General features: G+C 56.4%; 2 protein-coding genes across 4 annotated transcripts; both read right to left on the bottom strand.

Moving 5' to 3' along the window:
• Nucleotides 1–31: 31 nt before the first annotated feature.
• Nucleotides 32–16,292, bottom strand: PHKA1 (phosphorylase kinase regulatory subunit alpha 1). 3 transcript variants are annotated; one of them, XM_090150462.1, is made up of 33 exons: nt 16,135–16,292; nt 15,900–16,058; nt 15,499–15,546; nt 14,863–15,031; nt 14,523–14,605; nt 14,291–14,371; nt 14,004–14,102; nt 13,778–13,924; nt 13,421–13,474; nt 12,497–12,619; nt 12,291–12,386; nt 11,833–11,940; nt 11,435–11,513; nt 10,906–11,040; nt 9,864–9,973; nt 9,532–9,676; nt 8,547–8,625; nt 8,045–8,124; nt 6,102–6,278; nt 5,643–5,737; nt 5,295–5,434; nt 5,001–5,157; nt 4,807–4,886; nt 4,603–4,681; nt 4,400–4,529; nt 4,078–4,179; nt 3,571–3,686; nt 3,180–3,218; nt 2,234–2,263; nt 1,787–1,957; nt 1,220–1,273; nt 896–1,096; nt 32–705 (listed from the first exon to the last, which is right to left on the bottom strand). In XM_090150462.1, exons 1-33 carry the CDS (start codon nt 16,210–16,212, stop codon nt 532–534), a joined length of 3,618 nt encoding a protein of 1,205 aa, XP_090006588.1. In that variant the 5' UTR covers nt 16,213–16,292; the 3' UTR covers nt 32–531. The 3 variants fall into 3 exon arrangements, with proteins under 3 accessions (XP_090006588.1, XP_031449938.1, XP_031449940.1); XM_031594078.2 differs by having other exon boundaries at nt 7,949–8,124; XM_031594080.2 differs by lacking the exon at nt 3,180–3,218 and having other exon boundaries at nt 7,949–8,124.
• Nucleotides 16,293–16,978: 686 nt separating this feature from the next.
• Nucleotides 16,979–19,608, bottom strand: BMP15 (bone morphogenetic protein 15). Its single transcript, XM_031594085.2, is given in 3 exon segments — nt 16,979–18,265; nt 18,960–19,112; nt 19,115–19,608. Coding segments are annotated over 3 exon segments (1,110 nt in total). The 5' UTR covers nt 19,305–19,608; the 3' UTR covers nt 16,979–17,498.
• Between the last annotated feature and the right edge of the window lie 1,072 nt (nt 19,609–20,680).

Below are 20,680 nucleotides of genomic sequence, written 5' to 3' on the forward strand. Positions count from 1 at the left end.
GCGTGCTGGAGACGTTTTATTGCGGGCTCCCACACAACGCGAACGAGCTTTTTTTTTTTTTTTCTTTTTTTCTTCTTTTCGTCTGAAAAACGTGACTTTTGTTAAAAAAGGCCCGAGGCCCGCAGCATTAAGGCAACACAGACCCAGAGGTCAAAAAACACACGTGAAACTGCTTCCCCCGCCAATGCGGGGGACGAAAGGTGTGGGGATGGCACGGTGTGCTCCCCAGCAGTCCAGCAGCACTATCCCTAGCAGGGCACCAGCTCACGCTAGACTAAACCCTGCACAGTTGGAGGGAGAAGCAGCACAGAACGGGTTAAAACCCTCCAATCTGGCAGGAGAACAGCATCGGGGTCCCTCCTGACCCCCAGCCCTAAGGCGAGCCGGAGCAGAAGGCAGGGCTGTGAGCTCAGCCCTTCCCTGACAGCTCCCAGCACGAGGCCAGGCAACCACGCCACAAACACAGCCTGAAGGTCCGCGGCTGAAAGCAGTGTGCAACAACGCCTCTCGAGAGGAGTCCGCAGCAGAGATCTACTGCATGGCACAGCCATCGCTGGGCAGGAGGTCGTAAAGGTGCAGAGCCACTGACTTGGACAGGTAGGTCATGGTGCCGAAGCGGCCGCTCGGTGCACTGTCGTACAGCAGGTCGCAGATCCCCGTCGAGGGATCCTTCTCCAGCATCTGCTCATCAGCACCCAGGGCTTTCTGGATTTTGGATGGGGAAGGAGAACAGAAGCGTTAGGAAGAAGGGCTGCTGCATGCTGGCTTGCACCCCACACATGATGCAGGGTGAGGAGGACGCTGCATTGTTGCTGTGCCCCATGAGGACAACAGGCAGGTCTTCAGCGTGGCTGATCGATCCCTAAGTAGTCTGGGCACAACCTGCAGCCCCTACCTGCTCCTCATAGAAGAGGTCATTGGCTGCGTGCAGGATCTTTTCCACAGGTATGATGCCTCCCATGGTGTTCACCTCCACATCCACCAGCATGGTGAGCACCAAGATCGTCTCTACCAGCAGCTGCCGGTACTCTGGCTGGGGGACACGGTTGAGAACCGACTCCACATGCACAGCAAACTTCATTTCCCCTGGGGTCATCTGCACGGAGGCAGGAAGAAATGCACATAGAGCGCTGTTATCATCAGCACAAATCCTGAGACAGGCTGGGTGTTCACCCAGAGTGGCCTCGTACCCATCCTGTTCCCCACCTGGTAAACCTACCTCTCTGGTTGTTGAAGAGGGGAGAACAAAGCCCTCCACGGAAAGACCATGGCACTGCAGAACAAGATGTAGAGACCACGGTTACAGCCTGGAGCAGCACTGTGCCCTCATTCCCAGCTGAATATCACTGCATGCTGCCCATGTGCCCCAGCTCCATCTCCTGCCTCCAATCTAACACTCCTTTAACACCAATATGGCATCACCCAGCACACTCCCACACACAGCACAAGGCTCTGCTGCCTGGTTTACTAAACTGAGGATGAGCAGCGCCCAGAACTGCCTCAGATGTGACCTCAACACCAGGTTCCCAGAGCTCACAGCCCTGCCCAATACATAAGATTCCTCAGCAGACCAAGCCCCTTTCTGCAAGGGTAAGCACAGGGTGAAGTAGGTGCTGCATGCCTACAAGGCAGCTCCGGCTCTTCCCCAGCTTTCCAGGGCCAGCTGAAAGCCTTGTTCATAAAGCACATACCAACACAACCTCAGGGATGAGCGATCGGTGCCTGGCTCCCCTTAGGAAGGCAAGTGTCTGGGGACCGTAGGCTCATGTGTGGACATCCAGCTCACCTTCTGCAGGACCTTCCAAACCTTCTGGTAGAAACCCAAGGGGACACGGTTCAGAGCTCCATCCAGTCGCCGTCTCCGCTTCCACTGGCCCTGCCGGCTGTCCTTACTGGCCTGGTCTTTCAGCAAGCTTGAAAAGGAGCCCTTGTCCAGCAGTTCTGATTGCCCAGCGGACTGGACAGACAAACAAGGAGAAAAGAAACTGCTGCAGGGTTAAATACCCAACGAGAGCTTTTGCCCACCCAGCCTGGTTCCTGGGGCAGAGCTGCCACCAACAGAGCTGGCCCCAACAGAGCCCTCCCTGCAGCCCCAGCTCCCCAAAGCCTGGAGGGCAGCACCCCCAGCTCCCCAAAGCCTGGAGGGCAGCACCCCCAGCTGGAGAGCTGCTCCTTTCTGCAGCCACAAAACATGACAAACTTCACACACACACGGCCAACAAACGCAGGTTACCAGAGAGGCCAGTAGGTCACCGTCTGCAGGCTGCAAAAGAAAGGGAGAGATATAAATCAAATAGTGCCAACGCAAAGCAGCAATCACGATGAGCAGAGCAGCAGCAGCACGGACCAAGCTCAGGTCGCAGAGCAGTTATCCCAGGGGTTGTGGTTAGCTGGACATTGAGAAGTTTTCAGAGGCAAAAATGCAGAAAGTCTCATGTTAGCATCAGAGGAAGGACTGCACTGGAGGAGAAGCAGGGCTGTGATTGCTCTGCTGGCATGGGCACAAATTTAGTCTCAGGAAGGCCGGCAGCAGGTGGGGAACTGTCCTTGCCATGTGTGTGGTCCCTCTGTGACACTAGGCCTCACTCTGCAGCTGTAGCATCAACCTGGTCCCCATAGCCCAGGCCCACAGCTAAACACAAGCCAAGCCCCAAAGGAGGCACTTGTCTGGTGTGAGACTGAGAGGAAGTAGCAGGGGAGTACAGGTGGGATTCAATATCACAAGTCAGTGTCCTGGTATGGCTGGGTTGTGGCAGTAGAGACATGGAGACACAGTGCCACCCTGTTCAGCATTTTTTGTCAGTATAATGGGATCTATTCGACTGTGGCAGCTATGCAGCACAGCTCCCAGCTGGCTGTAATGCCAGGGCACCCATGGTTTTGAGAAACCTTCCTCTTTCGTGGCCTCAACACAGCAGATCCCACTTAAAGGGAAGCTCCCTGAATGCCACGGTGCCACATTTAGCTTTGCTGACCTCTTCCCAGACCTGAGGCCTCCCCACTGTCCTGAACAGAGCAACCCTAAGCCTGACGAGAAGGGAAGCCAGCTCGTTGCTGCAGCAGCTCACTCAGTAGGTTCATTTAGGAAAGCTCATTAACTCATGCATGCTCAGAAGCTGCCCTGGTACGCAGCATGACAGATAAAAGCTGAGGCTGTAGGAGGACCAAGGTGGCTTCACCTTACTCCCGGTCAGAGACTGCCTACGTTTATCCAGTTGCTGCAAGAGAAGAAGGTAATGAAGTTTCTGTCGCTGGACGGGGCCCACCAGGACACCATCCCCATCAGGGATGCTGCATGATCCTCCCCCCCACCTTCCCCACCCCTGCATCTTCTCATGCACACCTGTACTTCCCTCCATACTACACTGCCAGAGCAACTCCTGCACTAAAGGGTTTATCCCACATCCCCCCCAGGGCAGGAGTGAGCCAAAAGGGGCCTTCTGGAGGCAGCTGTAAGCTTTCTATAGCCCAGGAGCAAACTCTTTTCCACTCTCCCATCAACCTTGTTTGTCCTATATTTGTTTGCCCCTACAAACCTTTGGGGAAGCAGTCTGCACTGCCTGCCCTCACCTGTTTGATCTCACTTTTCAGCTTGACGATGCCAGCACGCTCAGTCTTGGTGGCCCCAGAAGCCTCCACATCGTAGATGTTGATAGCAGTGGTGACCAACGAGTCCACCGATCGCACTGGAGGAGAGGAGAAGAGTGGTCTGGAGTTGGTACTAATTCTCAAGACACATTTGTCCCTCATTGCTGCATGGCACTGGTACTTATGCATAGCCTTGCCTTGTATCCCAGCTAGCATTACAGCACAGAGCTGCTTCAATTCAGGCTGGATCATAACAAAAACTGAGCTAAAGAAAGCCCTGATAGCCAGAGGGCTCAGGCTCAATGCCCAGAGACCACCCTGCTGAAGATCACAGATCTTCACCAACATTTTACAGCAGGGCAGAAGCTGTGCTGTAAAGGCAGGAGAAAGGGGACATTCTGCACAGCAAGGGATGCCCAGAACTGGCCACGCTCTGCACCAGGACCCAGCTTTGCCCAGAAATGCTCTCAGCCCTGCCAAGAGACTCACCGCTCTTCTCCACCCCAAATTCCTTGCCGGAGAGGATGTGGTAGAGGAGGTTCTTCACATTGGATGGGCTGAGATTCATCAGGTTCTCAGTGGCTTCTCCAGCTGGCGAGAAGAGTTGGAATGTCATTCACTATTCACCTTTGCCTGCATCCCAGTCTGTTATCAGGAGGTACCCAAGAGTAGTCCCAGCCATGTACCCTGCCACTTCCATGCAATCTCATCCTGGCATTGAGAGCTGCCCATCTTTAACGGCATTTCTCCTCCCTGACTGACAGGGCCCCAAGCACCATAGCCCCCACCCCATTAACCTCACTGCACGTACCTGAGCAGTGCAAGGAGTGTGCCAGCTCTGTTGCCATCACCTGGATGATGAGCCCAATGCGGATCCGAAACATATCAGTGAAGAGTGCTGGCTGGGTGCGGATGTACATAGCCAAGTACACCATGATCTCCTGGAGAGACAGGGGCAGGTCATCCCACTGCTCCTTGCCAGAGCTCATCCCCACCTGTGGCGTACCCTCTCACCTGGGTGAGGATGGACACACTGAGGTTCTTCTCACTGGCTTCATCAATGAGGTGAACGAGCTCCTCGTAGGGGATGGGGCTGAGGAGGGAATGGTGGAGGTAAGAGATAGTGCTGCATCCCTCCTGGTCCACGGAGGAGATACAGGCTGTCTCACATCCAGTCCCAGCCTGGAATGCATGGGAAGAAAGAGATACCACACTCACGCTGAGATGGTTTTCTCACGTGGCTCTGGGGGCAGCCCCACCGTCAAGTGCTTCTGGTGAGACAAGAGGGCTGTGCAGGCCTGCAGACAGAAAGGATCATCATCAGCTCTGGCTTTGGGGCTTCAGCACAAACCAGAGGGAGACGGAGCTGACGGTGCCCTCAACCCACCAGGGCTTAGCAGCAGGGCTCTTACCTCATCCAAAGCTTCCACCTTTTTCTTGAGGATGCCAGAGATGTAGCGGATCAGAGCCCACTGGCGCGTGGCTCCCACCCGCACGTACAGCTCAGTGAGGAGCTCCTTGACGGTGGGGCCAGGCTCACTCTCAAGCCCTGTGTGCCACTCAGGCCCCCTGCAATGAAGGAGGTGCCAAGTTACTGCCAAAAAATCACTCCACTGCACTGCTCAGGGTCAGCAGGTTGAGACACATGCGTGGCCATGTCATCTCTCTGCACCCAGAGTGCAGGCAGGTCTCAGAGCTTGCCATACTTGAGGATGTGGAGCATGTAGAGGATGTCTGCTTGCTCCTGCAGTGTGGGGCACATGCGCAGCTGGTCTACCAGTGCCTTGCAGTCCACATTGCCAGCCTCATCGCGGGGCAGATTCATCTCTGCATGGAGTGCGTGGCTCTGGGGGAAGAGAGAGCCATGCTCCTGGTCAGCACTGCAGCACCCTGCTCTGAGGGTAGGAAGGCATGGAGCCAAAGCTGCTCACCCACAGGCATCCCCCCACCACAAAGGACCAAGCTTTCCTCATGAAGCCCTAGAAGGATCCTCTGGCTTCAAATGAGAAGCCAGCAGTGCTCAGCCAGCCCTGCCACGGAGGAAAAGGGCTCACCTTGACTTCCTGGTCATGCTGGTGGGGTGAGCTCAACAACTTCACTGACTGCTGGGATGCCTGGAAGATCTTGCTGGGGATGTACATCCCAACATCTAAAAGAAAGACAGGGTCAGTTGGTGCAGGTATTTCTCAGCCTTAGCCATCATCACTCAGCTCAAACCAGCTCACGACCCACCCTCTGCTCCCCCAAGGAGCTACTGCAGAGGAGCTGACTGTCAGGAGAAATCCACGTGGTTAGAAAAATGTTTGGCAGTTTACAAGAGGGACAATGATAGTCCACAGCCAGGACTAACACAATGAACTGCAGATGTACGTGCCCAGGCAAAGGCTAGGTTGTCCTGCAGGTTGCCCTGGGTCACGCTGTATCCCACACGAATGGGAAAGGCACTTCAGCCTCCCAAAAGCACTTCAGCCTCACCATGAAGAGAAGGTATGAAGGGTGCTGGAGTTACTCACTCTGGACCTGAAGGTCCTTGGCCTTGGATGCCAGGGACATGAGGTCACGGGTGGTGTGGACGGCAGCACGGAAGCGCTTCAGCCCTCCTTGCTGGGCAGTGGGAGGGAGGTTCGACTGGGGAACCGTGCGCTGCAGCAGGTGGTCCAGGTACTGTGCAACCTCATCATATGTGTCCGCTGGAACAGGAAAAAAAGAGCCTCAGCCACTGGGCATCGTGGCACTCCAGGGCAGAGGTCCCCAGCTGCATCCCCACAGGGACAAAGCTTTGCTGGCTGCAAAGAGCAACAGCGTGGGGCTAGCACCATGAGCCAACCAAACAGACAGAGGCGGCAGCAGCGCTGTCTGTCCAAGCAGAGAGCATCTGGATTGCCCCAGCACAGCAAGAACCTCACCCCAATAAGGCTCCAGCATGGGAGCAAGACAGGGTAGGTTTTGCAGTAGTTATTTCTGATTAGTAATTGAGTTATTTCTAATTAGGAGTTAAAGGAGGGCAGCATGCTCTCCTTCACAAACCGCCAGCTCCTGCCTGGCTCTTTGCCCAGCCTCCAGCTCCATGCTGGGAGCAACAGGGCCACCAGTCACTAACTACAGCACAGAGAGAGTGCTCAGAGACAATGTCTCTGCTCAGCCAGGGCATAACAGCAATGCCCAGCAGCAAGAGTGATGCCCAGGGAGGGGGAAGCCCCACATGAGGTGATGCTATGCAACAGTTAGCTGTTACTGCATTTCCAGCCAGTAGACCAGCAGCATTTCTGCTCAAGGAGAAGAACTACAGACAGCATCCAAGGCTGACAGCACAGCATCTCCTTCCTAAATCTGGTAGGGATGCCCTGCATTCACTGCATGGGAGCTAAGCTGGACAAAAACCTCAGGATAGACATTGGGCTTGAGAACATCATCCTGTCTACCTGCAGCATCTGACCACAGAAAAACTGAGCATCTTTTAGAGAGGCCGAAGTGGACACTGTGGCCAGGCAGACCCCACTTCTTGCTGGGGGTAGGGGGAAGCAGACACTTTGGAGGAGCTTGGCTGCAGCCTGCAAAGCTGCAGCATGAAGCAGTGCAACTGCAAAGTGTGGATGACGCAGCCATGCAAGAGAAGTAAACATTCAGAGCTGCAGCAGTGGAAATGTTGGCTCCAGGAGCAGCAGCAGAGCAGACTGATGGGAAGGCTGGGAAGATGACCATCACTGGGTCTCACAGGAGGAGAACACGTCTAGACTGTTTGCAAGGGGAGCAGCAAAACCTGCATCCTTCCATGGTCTCAGAGCAGGGGGGTCTGTCATGTTGTGATGGGCCACAGCCCCCATGAGGCAGCAAGGCCTCAATTTGGCACGCACTGGAGCCACCCTGTCCAGAAAGGCCCAAAGATTTTGTGATAATACCACCTAGAGACTGCCTGGGGAGCCATGGATACCTTGGGCACTGTACAATCACCTTCTGCACCATCACATGTGCTGACCACACCAAACATCTTCAGCCAAATCTCCAGGGCAGAGGCAGGTTGCCGAGCTTTCGTCTCTTCCCCACGCAACAGCCTATGGAGGTTGGGGTGGCTTGTTCAGGAACATCCTCTGTGCTTGCTACAGCCACATCCCCCAACCTCAGCCCTGTTTGGCTGGGAAACCCCACAGCTGAGGGGCTGCAACAGCCACCTCTGTTCACCCAGCCCCGCCACCCCACTAGCATCACTGTGAACATCACACAGATGGGGTTAATTGGCAGAGGGTCAGATGGGTGCGGAAACACGTTGGCAGCTGCTCACAGGGAGGTGGGACACTAATGGTTTTAAGGGAGAGTTCAGTGTTTTGCACACCACAGTAGCGACTGGCCTGTTCCCCCTTACCATCCTCTGCAAACTGCAAGCCATGCAGCCACTCCTCAGGGTCTAGCTCCTCAAAGCTGTCAAGGCCGAGCTTGTAGCCGCTGGCAAAGACCTTACCCTCCGGCCCAGGGTCCATGAAGCTGAGGTGCGTTCGGCACGACGTTGTCAGGAACTCCGACAACTTACCCGTCTGGATCCTGGGCGAAAGGAGGGGAGGTCACACAGAGAGGAAGGGGGAGGCAGTGCCCTTGGCTCGCCTCCTGGATGCAGGGCAGTCCCTCAGCAGGGATAGAAAGGCTTATCTGGGAGCACACGCATCTCTCAGTGTCTGCTTTAGCTGTTTGCAGTTCCTCCAGGCGCATGTGGATATGGAAAGGCTGGCCAAAAGCTATCAGAGGGGTCCTACAGCCATGGATTCAATGGCACAGGGACATATGTCCTCTCTTCTACTTCCTCAGTTGGGACTGTAGCCCCAGGATGCACTCACAGCCCAGCACATCCCAACATATCCTCCGCAGCTTGTGCCCTAACAGTGCTCAGGCAGAGCTTGTTCCCATACAGCCACACTCAGGACACCAGTCCTGTTCCCTCCTGCACCCCAAGAAGATGGTGCACTCACCTTGCACCACCAAAATACCCGTCCTGCAGCTTCCGTAGTGTTGCCAGCACCGTGGGGTGTATGCTGCTGCCTGTATCATCTGTCAGGAACAGAGACACAGGCAGTCAGGCTCTCCTACACAAACAGGCTTCCAGTAACACAGGACCAGGTGGGCATTCAGACATGCAAAGCACCATGACAGCAGCCAGACCCTTGCTCTGGGGTGTGCAGCCAGGCAGTGGCACCAACAGCACCACCCAAAAAGGGAAATTCATGACTGTCTAGGCTGGATAACCAGCAAAGTCAGGTTGGGATGCACTGCAGGCCCCTGGGATTTCACCCTGAAGCCGGTAGCACCAGACAGAAGCACCCCAAACAGCCCCCTGCTCCCTCCCTGGCTTTCAGGGTGCTGTTAAAGTGTTGGGGTGCTCTGGGTTGTCAGGGCAGAAGACACTTCAGCAAACACAATCAACACCCAAGGCGACTTCACAAGGAAAATCAAAAAGGCCTGAAGGCACCATGGAGTCTCCTTCCTGTGCTGGCTCACAGGGAAAAGAAGGCTGCTCCAGAGAAGCCAGTTTGCAGAGGAGCCAATGTGCACCTTTTTGCTCCTTTTGGTTTTCTGTCATCCCCTCCTTGACATTTAAGAAGGCCTTTGAGGGGTGGTTAGCCTTGGTGAAGAGTCACGATGCAGGAAGAGCCTCAAGAACATTTTTACACCGGAATTATTTCTCGTCTTGCTCCCCAGAAGGCTTCCCAAACAGGCCTAGCTGCCTGGAGACGACATACTTCCATGCCAACAAACCTGCCTTGAGCTTCAGGCACTGGTGCTTGGCAGGTAGCCCTGCTGGCTACCGGATGGCTGCCAACTCAGTGTGACTCCTTTGAGCAGCGAGCTCTTTACAGGATGCTGTTGGCTGATCCAGTCCCGCTGCGTCCCCATTACCCAGGCTGCCCCCACCCACCCACCCCTATTCTCCCACAGAGGACGTTGGAGGATCTATACCGAGCATGCTCTGAGAGACAGGGAAGGTGATGGTGGGCCGCCCAGTCATCCTCCAGCGGCTGCAGAGGTACGAGAGGTCTGTCCTCAGCATCTCCACAATCATCTTGTTGTCGAGTGCCAGGTAGAACTGCTGCTGGTCTATGAACTGCAGGGAGAGCAGGAACATGAACACCCTTTCCACAGTCACCAGGTTGCTCTGGAGCCACCCAAATCTTCCCATCGGCCACCCCTGTGACCAACTTGAGTGCTCAGCCAGTGGACAAACTTGCCATGCATTTACACAGTTGCTAACAGTGTGGCAGTTGCTAACAAGCACGTACAATGCCACTCACCTGTGGGGTGAAGGCAAAGATGTTCTTCCTAATGTTGTAGAGCTTGGAGATCCCAATCACACCCATGTGCCGGTAGGGCCGTCCTGTCAAGCTCATCTGCTTGTTGCGACCTGGGGGAGATAAAGTTTTATAACATTTTCCTCATGTCCTCTCAAAAGGGAAAGTGGTAGCAAACTGCAGAAGACTTCTGTGCTACCAGCCAGGAGGAAAAGGATTGCTTGTGTTGAGCACCCCATGGCTCTGCATCCAGCTGGCACAGCTCAAAGCGACAGCAATATTCTGGCCCACTGCCCTGCCCAAGGACTTTTGCTGGAACTACAGCCGCACAAACAACCCTGACCTCAGCACCTCCAGGTCCTTGAGAATGTCAGAAGCTGGTGCAGGGATGCCCCCACTGTGTAGGGATAGACCCCAAAGGTAACAGCTCTGTCAGTGTCCCCATTGCTCCTAGATGACTTCTAGAGTAGCTGCATCACCACACATGAAAAGTCCCAGCAGTTGCTAGGTGGCTCCCCTACCCTTTTTGCCCATGTCATACTTGGCCTTTCAGTGGCTTAAATTAGCCAGCACCCACAGCCTGGAGCAGGTCAGGTTTCTCCCTTGGCCAAGGCGGGATCTCCAGCTCCTGCACAACACGCCCTGTGCCTGAGGATATGCAGTATCACGGAAGGAGCATGCAGATTTCAACACACTCTCCCTTCACAGCCTGCCTTCCCTCTAGCAAGAGCCATCCTTTCCGGCCTAAAGACTCAGACAGGAGACCCTTCCCTGGGATCTAGCTGGCCTCCCTCACTGAGATTTGGGTGATCTTGCTCGTACCACATCCACTCCACATAGCACCACTCAGAGTGAGGCTATGTGAAACTGTAATGCCAAAGCCACCCCTGCTTCTCTCGTACACAAGCAGCATTGCAGGCCCAGGAACAGAAAAGCCCTAAACAACCAGGTAGAAAGGAGCAGGGCAGGACATCAACATCTACACACAGGATGGAACAGCAATTTCTGCACTCTTTTTTTTTTTTTACAGGAACTTGCAGCTCACCCAGGCGAGCGTAGATGTGGCTGAGGATGCGAGCAGGTTGCACTCTGATGGGGTAAACATCGGCCACAGTCTCCACATGGATGCCTTCCTTCCTCAGAATAGCCTTGATCCCCTCTGTCTCCGCTAGGATGCACACTGAGGAGAGAAGACAGCAGGCTCAGAGCACACTTTCAGAAGCAGATGGGTGAGACATCACTGCCCATGGTCTTTCTGGACACATGCAAGGTGCACATGCAGGGGCAGCTGTCTTGGGGGATCCCTCTGGGGACCAGAGCTTTGCCTTGCTCCCATAACATTCGTTTCACCCAGATGAGCAGTGGGAGGATGTGCCCATCTTCTGCAAAGGAGATTGTGGCAGGTGACATTTCCTTGGGGCAATGCAGGGTCCAGCAGAAAGCCCAGCATTGCATCTTACATCCTGCTGCCAGGGCTGGTGGTGTGGCTGTGCTGGTGAGCAGAACCATCCCACAGCCAAAGAGTGAGTGGGTATTGTCCCATGCAAAAATTTGGAACTGGTCCCTTTCCCTACCTTGCACCACCACGTCGGGCTTGGGGACAGTGGCAAAGCGGCGGTTGAGGGGATCGATTTCACCAGGAGCTAGAAATCCCTGAGAGAAAAAGAAAAATCATAGAATCACAAGGTTGGAAACGACCTATAAGATCATCTAGTCCAACCGTCTTCACACTGCCACTGCTATCACAAGCTACTAAACCATATCTCGCAGCTCCTCGTCCAGATGCCAAAAAGGCATGAGGAGATAAAGATCTCACAGGTTGAGCAGAGAGGGTAAAGCCCACCAGCAACCCATCTTTAAGAAATTTTGGGGAATGGAGGTGACAGCTTCCCCATGGCAGATGGCAGAGTGGCAGCATTTGTCCTTTGAGCTCAAAGTCCAGCCCACCCAGCTCTCTCTGAGGGGACCATACCTCAGCCATCAGGCAGCCCAGGATGTAGAGGGATTGGCCCCACATGAGTGGCAGCTTGCCCATGGGTATCCTGTCCACAGTGTGGGGGTTGTTGTATTCCTCATCCACCTGGAAGAGAAGCCAGGTCAGCAAGGGACCCACAGACATGGGATGCTGAAGGAAATATCACCGCTGCACTTAAAAATCTGCCAATGCACCAGCAGACTGTCAGCATAGAACCCTTACGTATGGGAGCAAGATAAGCTTTGGGGAAAATAAGTAATTTATTTTATTGGTGTTTTGGTTGTGCTTTTTTTCTTCAACAGCTCCACATCACACCTTTTCTAAGTAAGTTACCATGTAGAAATTGCTATTTGATTTTGGATAATAGTGGTTAAAACCAAATCACATAGCTATGAGACATTCTCTGCTCACTAACACTGTTAGAGCAGCCCCCCACCACAGCTCAGGTAGCTCACCTTGTCTGGTGGGACACTGTACAGCTCTGGCACCAGGCGCACCCCGTTCTTCCCCTTGATGAGAATCCCCTCAAGGGCCTCCCGGTACTCTTGCACCTGGGGAGGGAGCAGAGAATATCAGGGCAGGGCTCCCTGTGCCCTTCTTCACCCCCAACCCCTTGCCCAGGACTCATTTCCCCTGGCCTGCTGAGTCCTGCCTCCCTTACCTGCTCCATGTTTCCACTGAAAATCCCATCAATGATCAGGTATGTCCAGAACAAAGGCCACTCACACTCGATGTTCTCAAAGAGCTTCAGCTCTGCAGGTTCATAGTAGGAGCGGTTGGGATCCTGCAGAAAGGCCACAACAACAAGGCAGGTGGTTGCAGGGTTCCCTCAGAATCATGACCACCCCTAAGACCCCCACCTCAAATCCCCTCACTCTGTGGATGCAGGTTAACCAAACAGTGGCAAAGCTCACGAGCACTGGGGAATGTCAGACTGGAGAGCTCTGGAGAGCCCCAGCCACACCTGCTGCCAGTGATTCTCACAGCTGGAGAAGCACAGCAAAGGAGAACCATCCAGGAACACTTTAGCTGATGTGACAGCCAAAGGAGCCCACCAGATCATGGGCCCCAACAGCTGGATATTTAACAGTCCAAGCGCCATTTTCTAGTTTTATCAGGTTATCAAATGCCTGTCACTTATATAATTGTCCTTGTTTTCCCTCCTCAAGCTTAGACTCAAGCATAGCAGTACATAAGCTGTTTGCTGGCCCAGGAGAGATAAAAACAGCCTCGTGCTTCCATGGGGCTCACTGAGATCCACAGGTTGACCTTTGCAGGGTTCCCGTGTGGGGTGGCAGTCCCATTTTCCCCAGCCTCAGAGATATCCAACTTCATCAGCCCCAGGATGCAGGCAGAGCCAGACTGCTTATCTGCTGTGGGCACGGGTGGGATGTGCCACACCTCTGCAATGGGCTGTGGCATTTTGGGCAGCCCTGCCATGATACTGCCTGGAGCTAAGAGCTCTCATCATTGCAGTGCTCCCCAGAACAGCCTTCACACTGCATCCAGGGTGCTAAGAATGTAAGCCACGACAGTCTCTCCTCAGCACCACAGTCATGGCAGGTGGCAGACTGGGAACACTCACCTCTTTGGGGGTCCTGTATCCATCACGGAGGAAGCGGCAGCAGCCGTAGCGCCCCTGGGAGAGAAGGGAAGAGGAGCTGAGCAGGAGGAACAGTGTTAGGTACCTTCTACCTTCATTGTAAAAGTGAATTCTCTGCCCAAGAATCCTCTTTACACGGTCACATAGTGCTCAGGCACTACAATCACAGCCTAGTGTGACAGCATGCAGCACTGCTTCTTTGCACACCCCCAACACAGGTCACATAGACTGGGAGAGAACAGGTCCCAGGACCCCCTCCCCAAGCACATTCTTGGGGAGAAAAGGCTTGCAGGCTTTGAACTGTCTCCCAGAAAGGGTGAAGAGGGCAGAGCTGCTCACCTGCAGCTTTGTAATGATCTCTTGCTTGGTAATTTCCACCAGTTCACTGTCCTCCACAGCAAAGGCTGGGTAGGAGATGACAGAGAGCACGCTGGCATCCACCTCCTTGGATGAGGAGGCCCTCGGCAGCATCGAGTGGAGGATGGACTGAGCAAATGGAAGGAAAGAGGCTTAGGCACCACTATTCACACTGCAACCCCCATCAGACTGCATGCACAGCTCTCACCTGGCAGTGCTGCACCTCATCTGACAGCACCCGAATCACAGATTGCGGGCCTCCCTTTGCTCCAAAGAGATCCAGCTCATCTAGGGCCTCCAGGGCAGCCTGCAAGTAGGGTGAGACTCAGAGCAGTGTGTCCTCTACTTACTGCCAGTCCGTAAGAGGTCTCACACCATGCCAGCCCCACTGACCAGTTTTAAACAAAGAAGAGATGCAAACACACCCCTGCATCCTGCAAAGGCTGCAGAGCACCCATAGCCAAAGAATGACCACATCTCATCCCCACAGCTCACCTTGGCCATGCCGACAGAGCTGGCATTCAACTCAGTGATCCCCCGGTTCGTCTTGTCCCCACGTTCCCATATCCCAAAGTCCTGCAGAGAGGCAGCAGTTTGTGTCATGCCCAAAAACTCATAGAATCTCACCCTTTGGCAGTACTCCCAGTAAGCTTCTGAGGGGTTCTGCCCACTACCTCCACCCTCCAGGCACAATTCTCTTCCCTGGCAAAGGCCTCAAACTACCCACCGCTGTCTTATAGGCTGCTTCGATGTAGAAGACGAGGTTCTGGATGAAGTTGACTTCATCCAGGCTGTGAATTATGTGGAGACCTGAAGCAGCAGGGAAAAATTCATGTTAGTCCTCAGGCATTTCTAGGAAGGGTCTGTAGAAGCCAGTCCCCCTCTTCCTCATACACCCTGCGGTGGCCACATCCTCACTCCCACCCCACCTAGCAAGTACTGTCCCTGCAACAAAGGACACTCAGGAGCAGAGCCACAGATCTGTATAGAGAGCCCCAAAACACCTCAACCCCCTCCATACCACGTGTCTCATTCCCTCAAGATACAGGTTTCCAGTGGCATCCTACCTGAGGCTGTCATCTGCGCCAGCATGAGCAGGTAGAGGGAGGTGGCATCCAACTGCAGGTGCCCCCACTCATGGTCTCCCACCACAGTGGCACAGGTGTGGGTGTTGTACTTGGCATGCAGGCAGTCCCGAGTGCTCTGGCTGTACTTGAAGGCCTCCACCTTGTCCACCTGGAGAAGTGGAAAGGGATGCAGGAGCTTGACAAACCCCAAGCCCAGGGATATTCCATGCCACCAGCCCAGCACGCAGAGACGTAGCTGGAAGCAGGACACATCTCACAGCCCCTGCACGCACTGAGAACACAAGCCCAGGCTCTTGTGTCTCTATAGTGAATGGTTGGAGGGTACACAGCCAGGTTTGCAGCACAGGGAAAGAAAAGGGTCACCCCGAATGCACTCAGGGAGAATAGTCACCGGGCCAGCCAGGCCAGAAAACAGGGAGCAATTGGCACAAGACTTCACTGGCCTCTAGCCCATAGCACTGGAACACTCTCTGGAGGACTGACATCCAGTCAGGGCTTATTAAGTCTTTCTGAAAGGAGGTCACCCCCCAATGAGGGGGGTCATTAAGGAAAGCCGGGGCTGGTGGTCCTGGTGGGCTCTGAGGTGTCCCCACTCAGCTCTCCCCTGGTTCCTACCTGTCTCATCATGCACTGGAGCAGCCCCCTCATCAGCTTCACCACGCTCTGCAAGGAAAGGAAAGCAAAACAGCCTCGTTAATCTCCGGATAGCAAAGAGAAGCCCTGACTCAGGACCAGCTGGTCGCTGACCTTTGCAGATCACCGGTGCCTGTAACCAGAGCCTCTGCCAACCGCAGCCCCTCGCTATGCAGGCAAGCAAGGCGGAGAAGACAGCGCTTATGGCCGTCAGCGGGGAGAGGAGGGAGGAGAGGAGGGAGGAAAGGAGGGAGGAGAGGAGGAAGGAGAGGAGCTCCCGGCCGGCCGTGAGGCCGCATCCCCACGAGCAGCAGAAAAGCGGGCGGCCGGCGCTGCCCCTCGCCTCCGGCAGCCCTGCTCCCCCCACAGCCCCCCCGCCCCACCTGCTCCAGCTCGTAGGCCTTCGCCTTGTCCTCGTCGCGGTCGGCGTTCTTACGGTACGCCAGGCCCAGGCCCCAGACGGCCAGGATGCTGTAGACGTTATCGCGGACCCAGGCATCGCGGTGATCGGCGCTGGCGGGCAGCAGCCCGGTGACGGCGTCCTGCGGACAGCGAGAAGCGGGGGTAGGAGAGGAGCCCCGACCCCGGCACCGCGGCGCCCGGCCCCGCGCGTCGCACCTGGTGCCGGAGGATGGTCTGCTGCACCAGGCGGCCGTAGCCGTCCAGCCGCACGCCCGAGTTGCTGCGACCGCGCATGGCGACGGCGGCGGGAACGGCGGAGCGCGGGGCGGGGACGCGGCGGGATGAGGGCGGAGGGGCGGCCGAGCGAGCCGCCCCGACAGGGTGCTGGAAGATCAACCGCCTCTTCAAAAGGTTTCGCGCCGTTTCGAAGCTCGAACTCTTCTAGAGTCCGGTGTTTGCGGGACGTTTCGAGGAGGTTACCCGCTCGCTCAGCCCCGCAGCTTTTGGGAGGTGGTGGCGGCGGAGCGGCCGCGCAATGCTCACTATGCAGCGGTCAGGACCTGGCTTCTCCGCGGCCGGTGGGCAGCGCCCCCTGGTGGGCGGAGGCCGCGAAGGGCGGACGGGGACAGGGGGCCATATGGGGACATGGGGTGCGATGGAAGGCAGCTCCCGTCTGCGGGCACCGGGGGACGGACGGACACAACGGGCGTGCAGTGACACACCGCCATCCCCCGGGCTGCCCGTGTGACGGGGGAGCACGTCTCCATTGAACGAGCACTAAAGTGCCCAGGACACCCACCCACCCCAGTATCCCAGCTCCACCACCTTCCACACTCTCCTCCACGCTGCCACCTGGATTCCAGTGACCAAAGCACGGGGACAGGAGGGGAACACGGAGCTCCTTATGTCACAGCAGAAGGAGAGGCGTAGGGGACACGAAAGGATGTGGCTGGGGCTTGGTGCACACCCACAGACCGGCAACGGAACAAAGGAGCCACCGAGGTGGGCTTTAGCAAAATTCAGTCATTTATTAATTATTTATTAATACAGTCAGCAATAAATAGAGGAAAGCCAGGCTGTGGGCCTGGGAAGCACCTCTGGGAACAAGGACAGGTTCAGAGCAGAGCCCAGCCCACATGGAACAGCAGGAAAGGCAACGGGGTGACACTGCCATCCCCACGTCCCACCAGTTTCCATAGCCATCCCAAGGAAAGCCAGGATTGGGGCTGCAACAGGGGGAACCCCCAAAATACACAGGGACAAGATGGCTTGGGGTGCATGGGACTGAGTCCTATGGGTGCAGGTGACAGCATGGAGACACGCTCTCCACCAGCTTCATGCTCCAGCCCCCAAGTAGACAGCAGTGCGGGACAGAGGGATGCTAAGGGCAGGCTCCCACCTTTAAAATCCTACGTATTTTTCTATATAAGTTTTCCATAAAACTGTAAAACTTTCCCTCAGAGCATCGCACCAGAGTGGAGACAAACCCCTCCCCATCAAAAAAAAAAAACAAAAACCACCAAAAACCACCCCACCAAGCATCAAAATATATCCAAAAAGAATCCAGCTCCGGGCACAGGTTACCGACAGGTGCAGGACTCTGCGATCATGTTCTCATACTCCTTGTAGAGGATGCTGCCATCATGCTGGATCATCAGGACGCTGATGGGGCTGTAGCGGTAGGGGACGCAGGAGGGTCGGGGGACGCTGGCATCCACCAGCTGGTGGACCAAGTTCTGCACCACGGCGTGGTTGGGCGCATGGTAGCCATTGCGGAGGAGCCGTGGGCACACTCCTTTACAGTAACGTGGGTTGTAGCGATGGGGAGCGATGATCCAATGGTCCCAACCCAACTGGGCAAAGCTGACAGGGAAGGAGCGCAGGGAGCAATCGCTTTTGTCCCCTCCAGCATCCTGCAGGTTGCTGGGCAGGTCGTGGAGAAGCGTCCCTGCTTCACGCCGGCTGCGCCGAGGCTCCAGTAGCGTCCCACTGCGGGTGTCATTGAGGAAGAGGAGGAGGAAAGGGTCTGCAGGGGATGCTGGGTTGGCTGCGGTGGCTCGGCCGGCTCGCACGCAGATGTGCCGCAGGGTCAGCATCCCTCCTGAGCTGCTATTTGCTGGGGATAAATAGGGGGTGATGTCTGCTTCGGTCCAGCCGTGGAGGGATGGGGCGGTGGAGCTGAGCAGGACCGCCGGGGCTTTGGCAGCAGGCAGCAGCTCCACGGCACACAGGAGGCGGCCGCGGGGCAGTGGCAGGCTCTGAGGGTAGGCCACGGTGACACGGAGAAGGTGCTCAGCTTCAGGCTGGGCTCCCAGGTGGTAGGTGAGGGGCTGCATGTACCAGCGACCTGCAGAGGAAAGCAGCTGTCAGCTCCCTTCTGGGGCAGCCAGGCTTGAAGCATCGCCTCGTCCCGCCTCACTGTGCAGAATGGGTGTTGGGGCCCTTGGCAAAGAAAGCTGGGAGGGGTTCCATCTCCTGTGCCAGCACTGCAGTGGGAGTGGAGAGCCAGCAGTGCTCGCAGCACGAGTACCAAGTGATGCCCTTGTTCTTGTTGTCCCCAAGACAGTGTCTCCAATTAAGGAGAGATCCCATGACCAAATGCTCCACAGACAAGGACCCAAGCAGAAACAGTGTCCCCAAACCAAAGGGGACCCCATTGCCAAGTGTTCCACGAGGCACAGAGAGGACCACACAGAACATCTCCAAGCCATAGAGGGGATCCCAGCACTGCTTCAAAAGGGTGCAGTGAGGACATAAGCAGAGACAGCACCACCAAGCCAAGGGGAAACTATTCACAGGACATCAGGAGGACCCAAGGAACGACAGAACAATGACTTCAAGCCAAGTGTGACCCCATGACCAAGTGCCATCACACAGGGCACATCACAGACCCAAGAAGCAGCACTATCCCCAAGCCAAGGGTGAATCTCACAACCAAGCGCTGCCCCACCAGGGCACAGCACAGACCCAAGCAGAGACTCCAGGACTCAAAACAACCCCACCAGCTCCACACACCACATCACCCATTGCCACCACCTTACCTGCCCAGGGCTGTCCCCCACGGGAAGCCGCCTGCACCAGGCGCACGGTGTTGGTGCTCAGACTGCGGCCACGCCGGGGCCTCCCCTCATGGTCAGCAGCACGCCGGTACAGCTCCAGCATGTAGCGCAGGGGCTGCCCATTGGCAGCCCCCCCTTCCAGCCCTGGCTACCTGGCGCTTGTGCCCGCAGAGCTTGCAAGAGGGGCAAGGGTGGGGTCTGGCTCGCAGCCCAGGAAAGCAGCACAGTGAGGAAGAGGAGGGCGGTGAAGGGCCGGAGCAAAGCCATAGTGGGTGATAGGGGGTGAGGTGACAGCAGAATTAGGGGAGCACTGCGCTCATACTTCATGTGTTCCCCCCAGAGGTAAAGCAGAAAGAGGTCCCAGGGTGCTGTCACGCTACAGCACCCATGCCAGAGGATTCAGCTCAGCACAAAGAGAAAAGGGATGAAGGGGGAGGGCTCTGCAAAAAGAGTGCAATATCAGGGCTAAAACCCAAATCCCCCAAAGCAGGGGGCAAAGCCAGCTGGACAAAAACCTGGCAATGGGAGGGGAGCTTAAAAGTGCAGGGGTGGGGAAGGGGTGCAGTGGGGTGGTGGGAGGACCAGCTTGCTCAGCCCACCTGCTCCTCACCGGCCTGGTCCAGCAGGGTAAGAGGGCTGGGGCCCATGGGACTTTTTAAAGGCATGGTCCTAATTAGGGCTTAAAGGGGCAGGAGCCCCCTGAGAACCACATCTAAGTTCTCCCTCCTCAGTGCCAGCTCTCTGAGGGGTCAGGCTGGAGGAGGTGGGTGGGCTCAGCACAGTTCTGCCCAGCCTGGGGGGCTCATAGGGGCTGTGTGCCTCAGTTTCCCCTGCTGGGAGGTGGGGTGACGTCCCTGAGCCCAGGGGTGGTGGCACATAGGTGGATATAGGGACCCAGAACCCAGCAGCACAGAGCACAGCCAGGTGGTAACTGCGCTGTCACCAGGCTCAGCTGTGTCACCTGCGGGGTCACCTGAGGCACAGCCTTATGGGGGACACCACCCCAAGCCCAGTGACACTCATGCCATCCTGGTAGGACATATTGCCCAAAGTGGGCTCCACGTGGTGGGACGGAGAGGGCAAGGAGGGATACAGGATGGGGGCTGCCAGCAGTGGCACACAGGGACAGTGGGGACATCTGGGTGGGTGGGGTGTCCCAAATCCCATTGGCGTAGGGACAGCTCGGCGCTGCTGCAGCAGCCGTTCTGGCAAAGAGGCAATGAGTCAGAGCTGCCGGGGTGACGTGGGGTGACGTCCCGGGGGACAGGGCGGGGGCCAGACGGCGTTGCGTCACCCGTCCCCTCCCAGGCGTGGTAACGGGTGACACTGGGTGGGACGCGGCGGGTTGAGCCCCTCGGTGTCCAGCACAGGCTGCGAGCTGAGCCGTGCCAAGGCAAACTGTGCTGAGCCGTGCCAAGTCCAGCGCGCCAAGCTTGCTTGCGCGCTGCGCCAAACTGCGCTCAGCCGTGCCAAACTGTGCCACGCGGGGCTGAACCGTGCCACGGAGGGCTAAGCTGTGCCACGTTGTGCCAAACCAAACTGTGCCAATCGCGATGTGCCTTGTGTATGTCCGAGCCGTGCCGTGCCAGCCCTCCTTGTTCTAGCGGGACGCTCCGGGTCGCACCGCTCCTATCCCAGCGCAGCGGACGGCTCCGAGCCGTGCCGAGCCGTGCCGGGCGGGGCTGGCTGCGCTCCGCCCCAGC

Source organism: Phasianus colchicus, chromosome 14, assembly GCF_987193195.1.
Source record: "Phasianus colchicus chromosome 14, bPhaCol1.hap1.1, whole genome shotgun sequence".
NCBI lineage: Eukaryota > Metazoa > Chordata > Aves > Galliformes > Phasianidae > Phasianus > Phasianus colchicus.

What these genes read in the sequence shown, in the direction of transcription:
- PHKA1 (XM_031594078.2), bottom strand. Translation starts at nt 16,212, where the DNA reads ATGCGCGGTCGCAGCAACTCGGGCGTGCGGCTGGACGGCTACGGCCGC. An exon ending in CAAGGACCTTCAGGTCCAGA is followed by an intron (nt 5,738 to 6,101) that starts GTGAGTAACTCC and finishes TCTTTCTTTTAG; the next exon opens with ATGTTGGGATGTACATCCCC. An exon ending in CCTCTTCAACAACCAGAGAG is followed by an intron (nt 1,097 to 1,219) that starts GTAGGTTTACCA and finishes GCCTCCGTGCAG; the next exon opens with ATGACCCCAGGGGAAATGAA.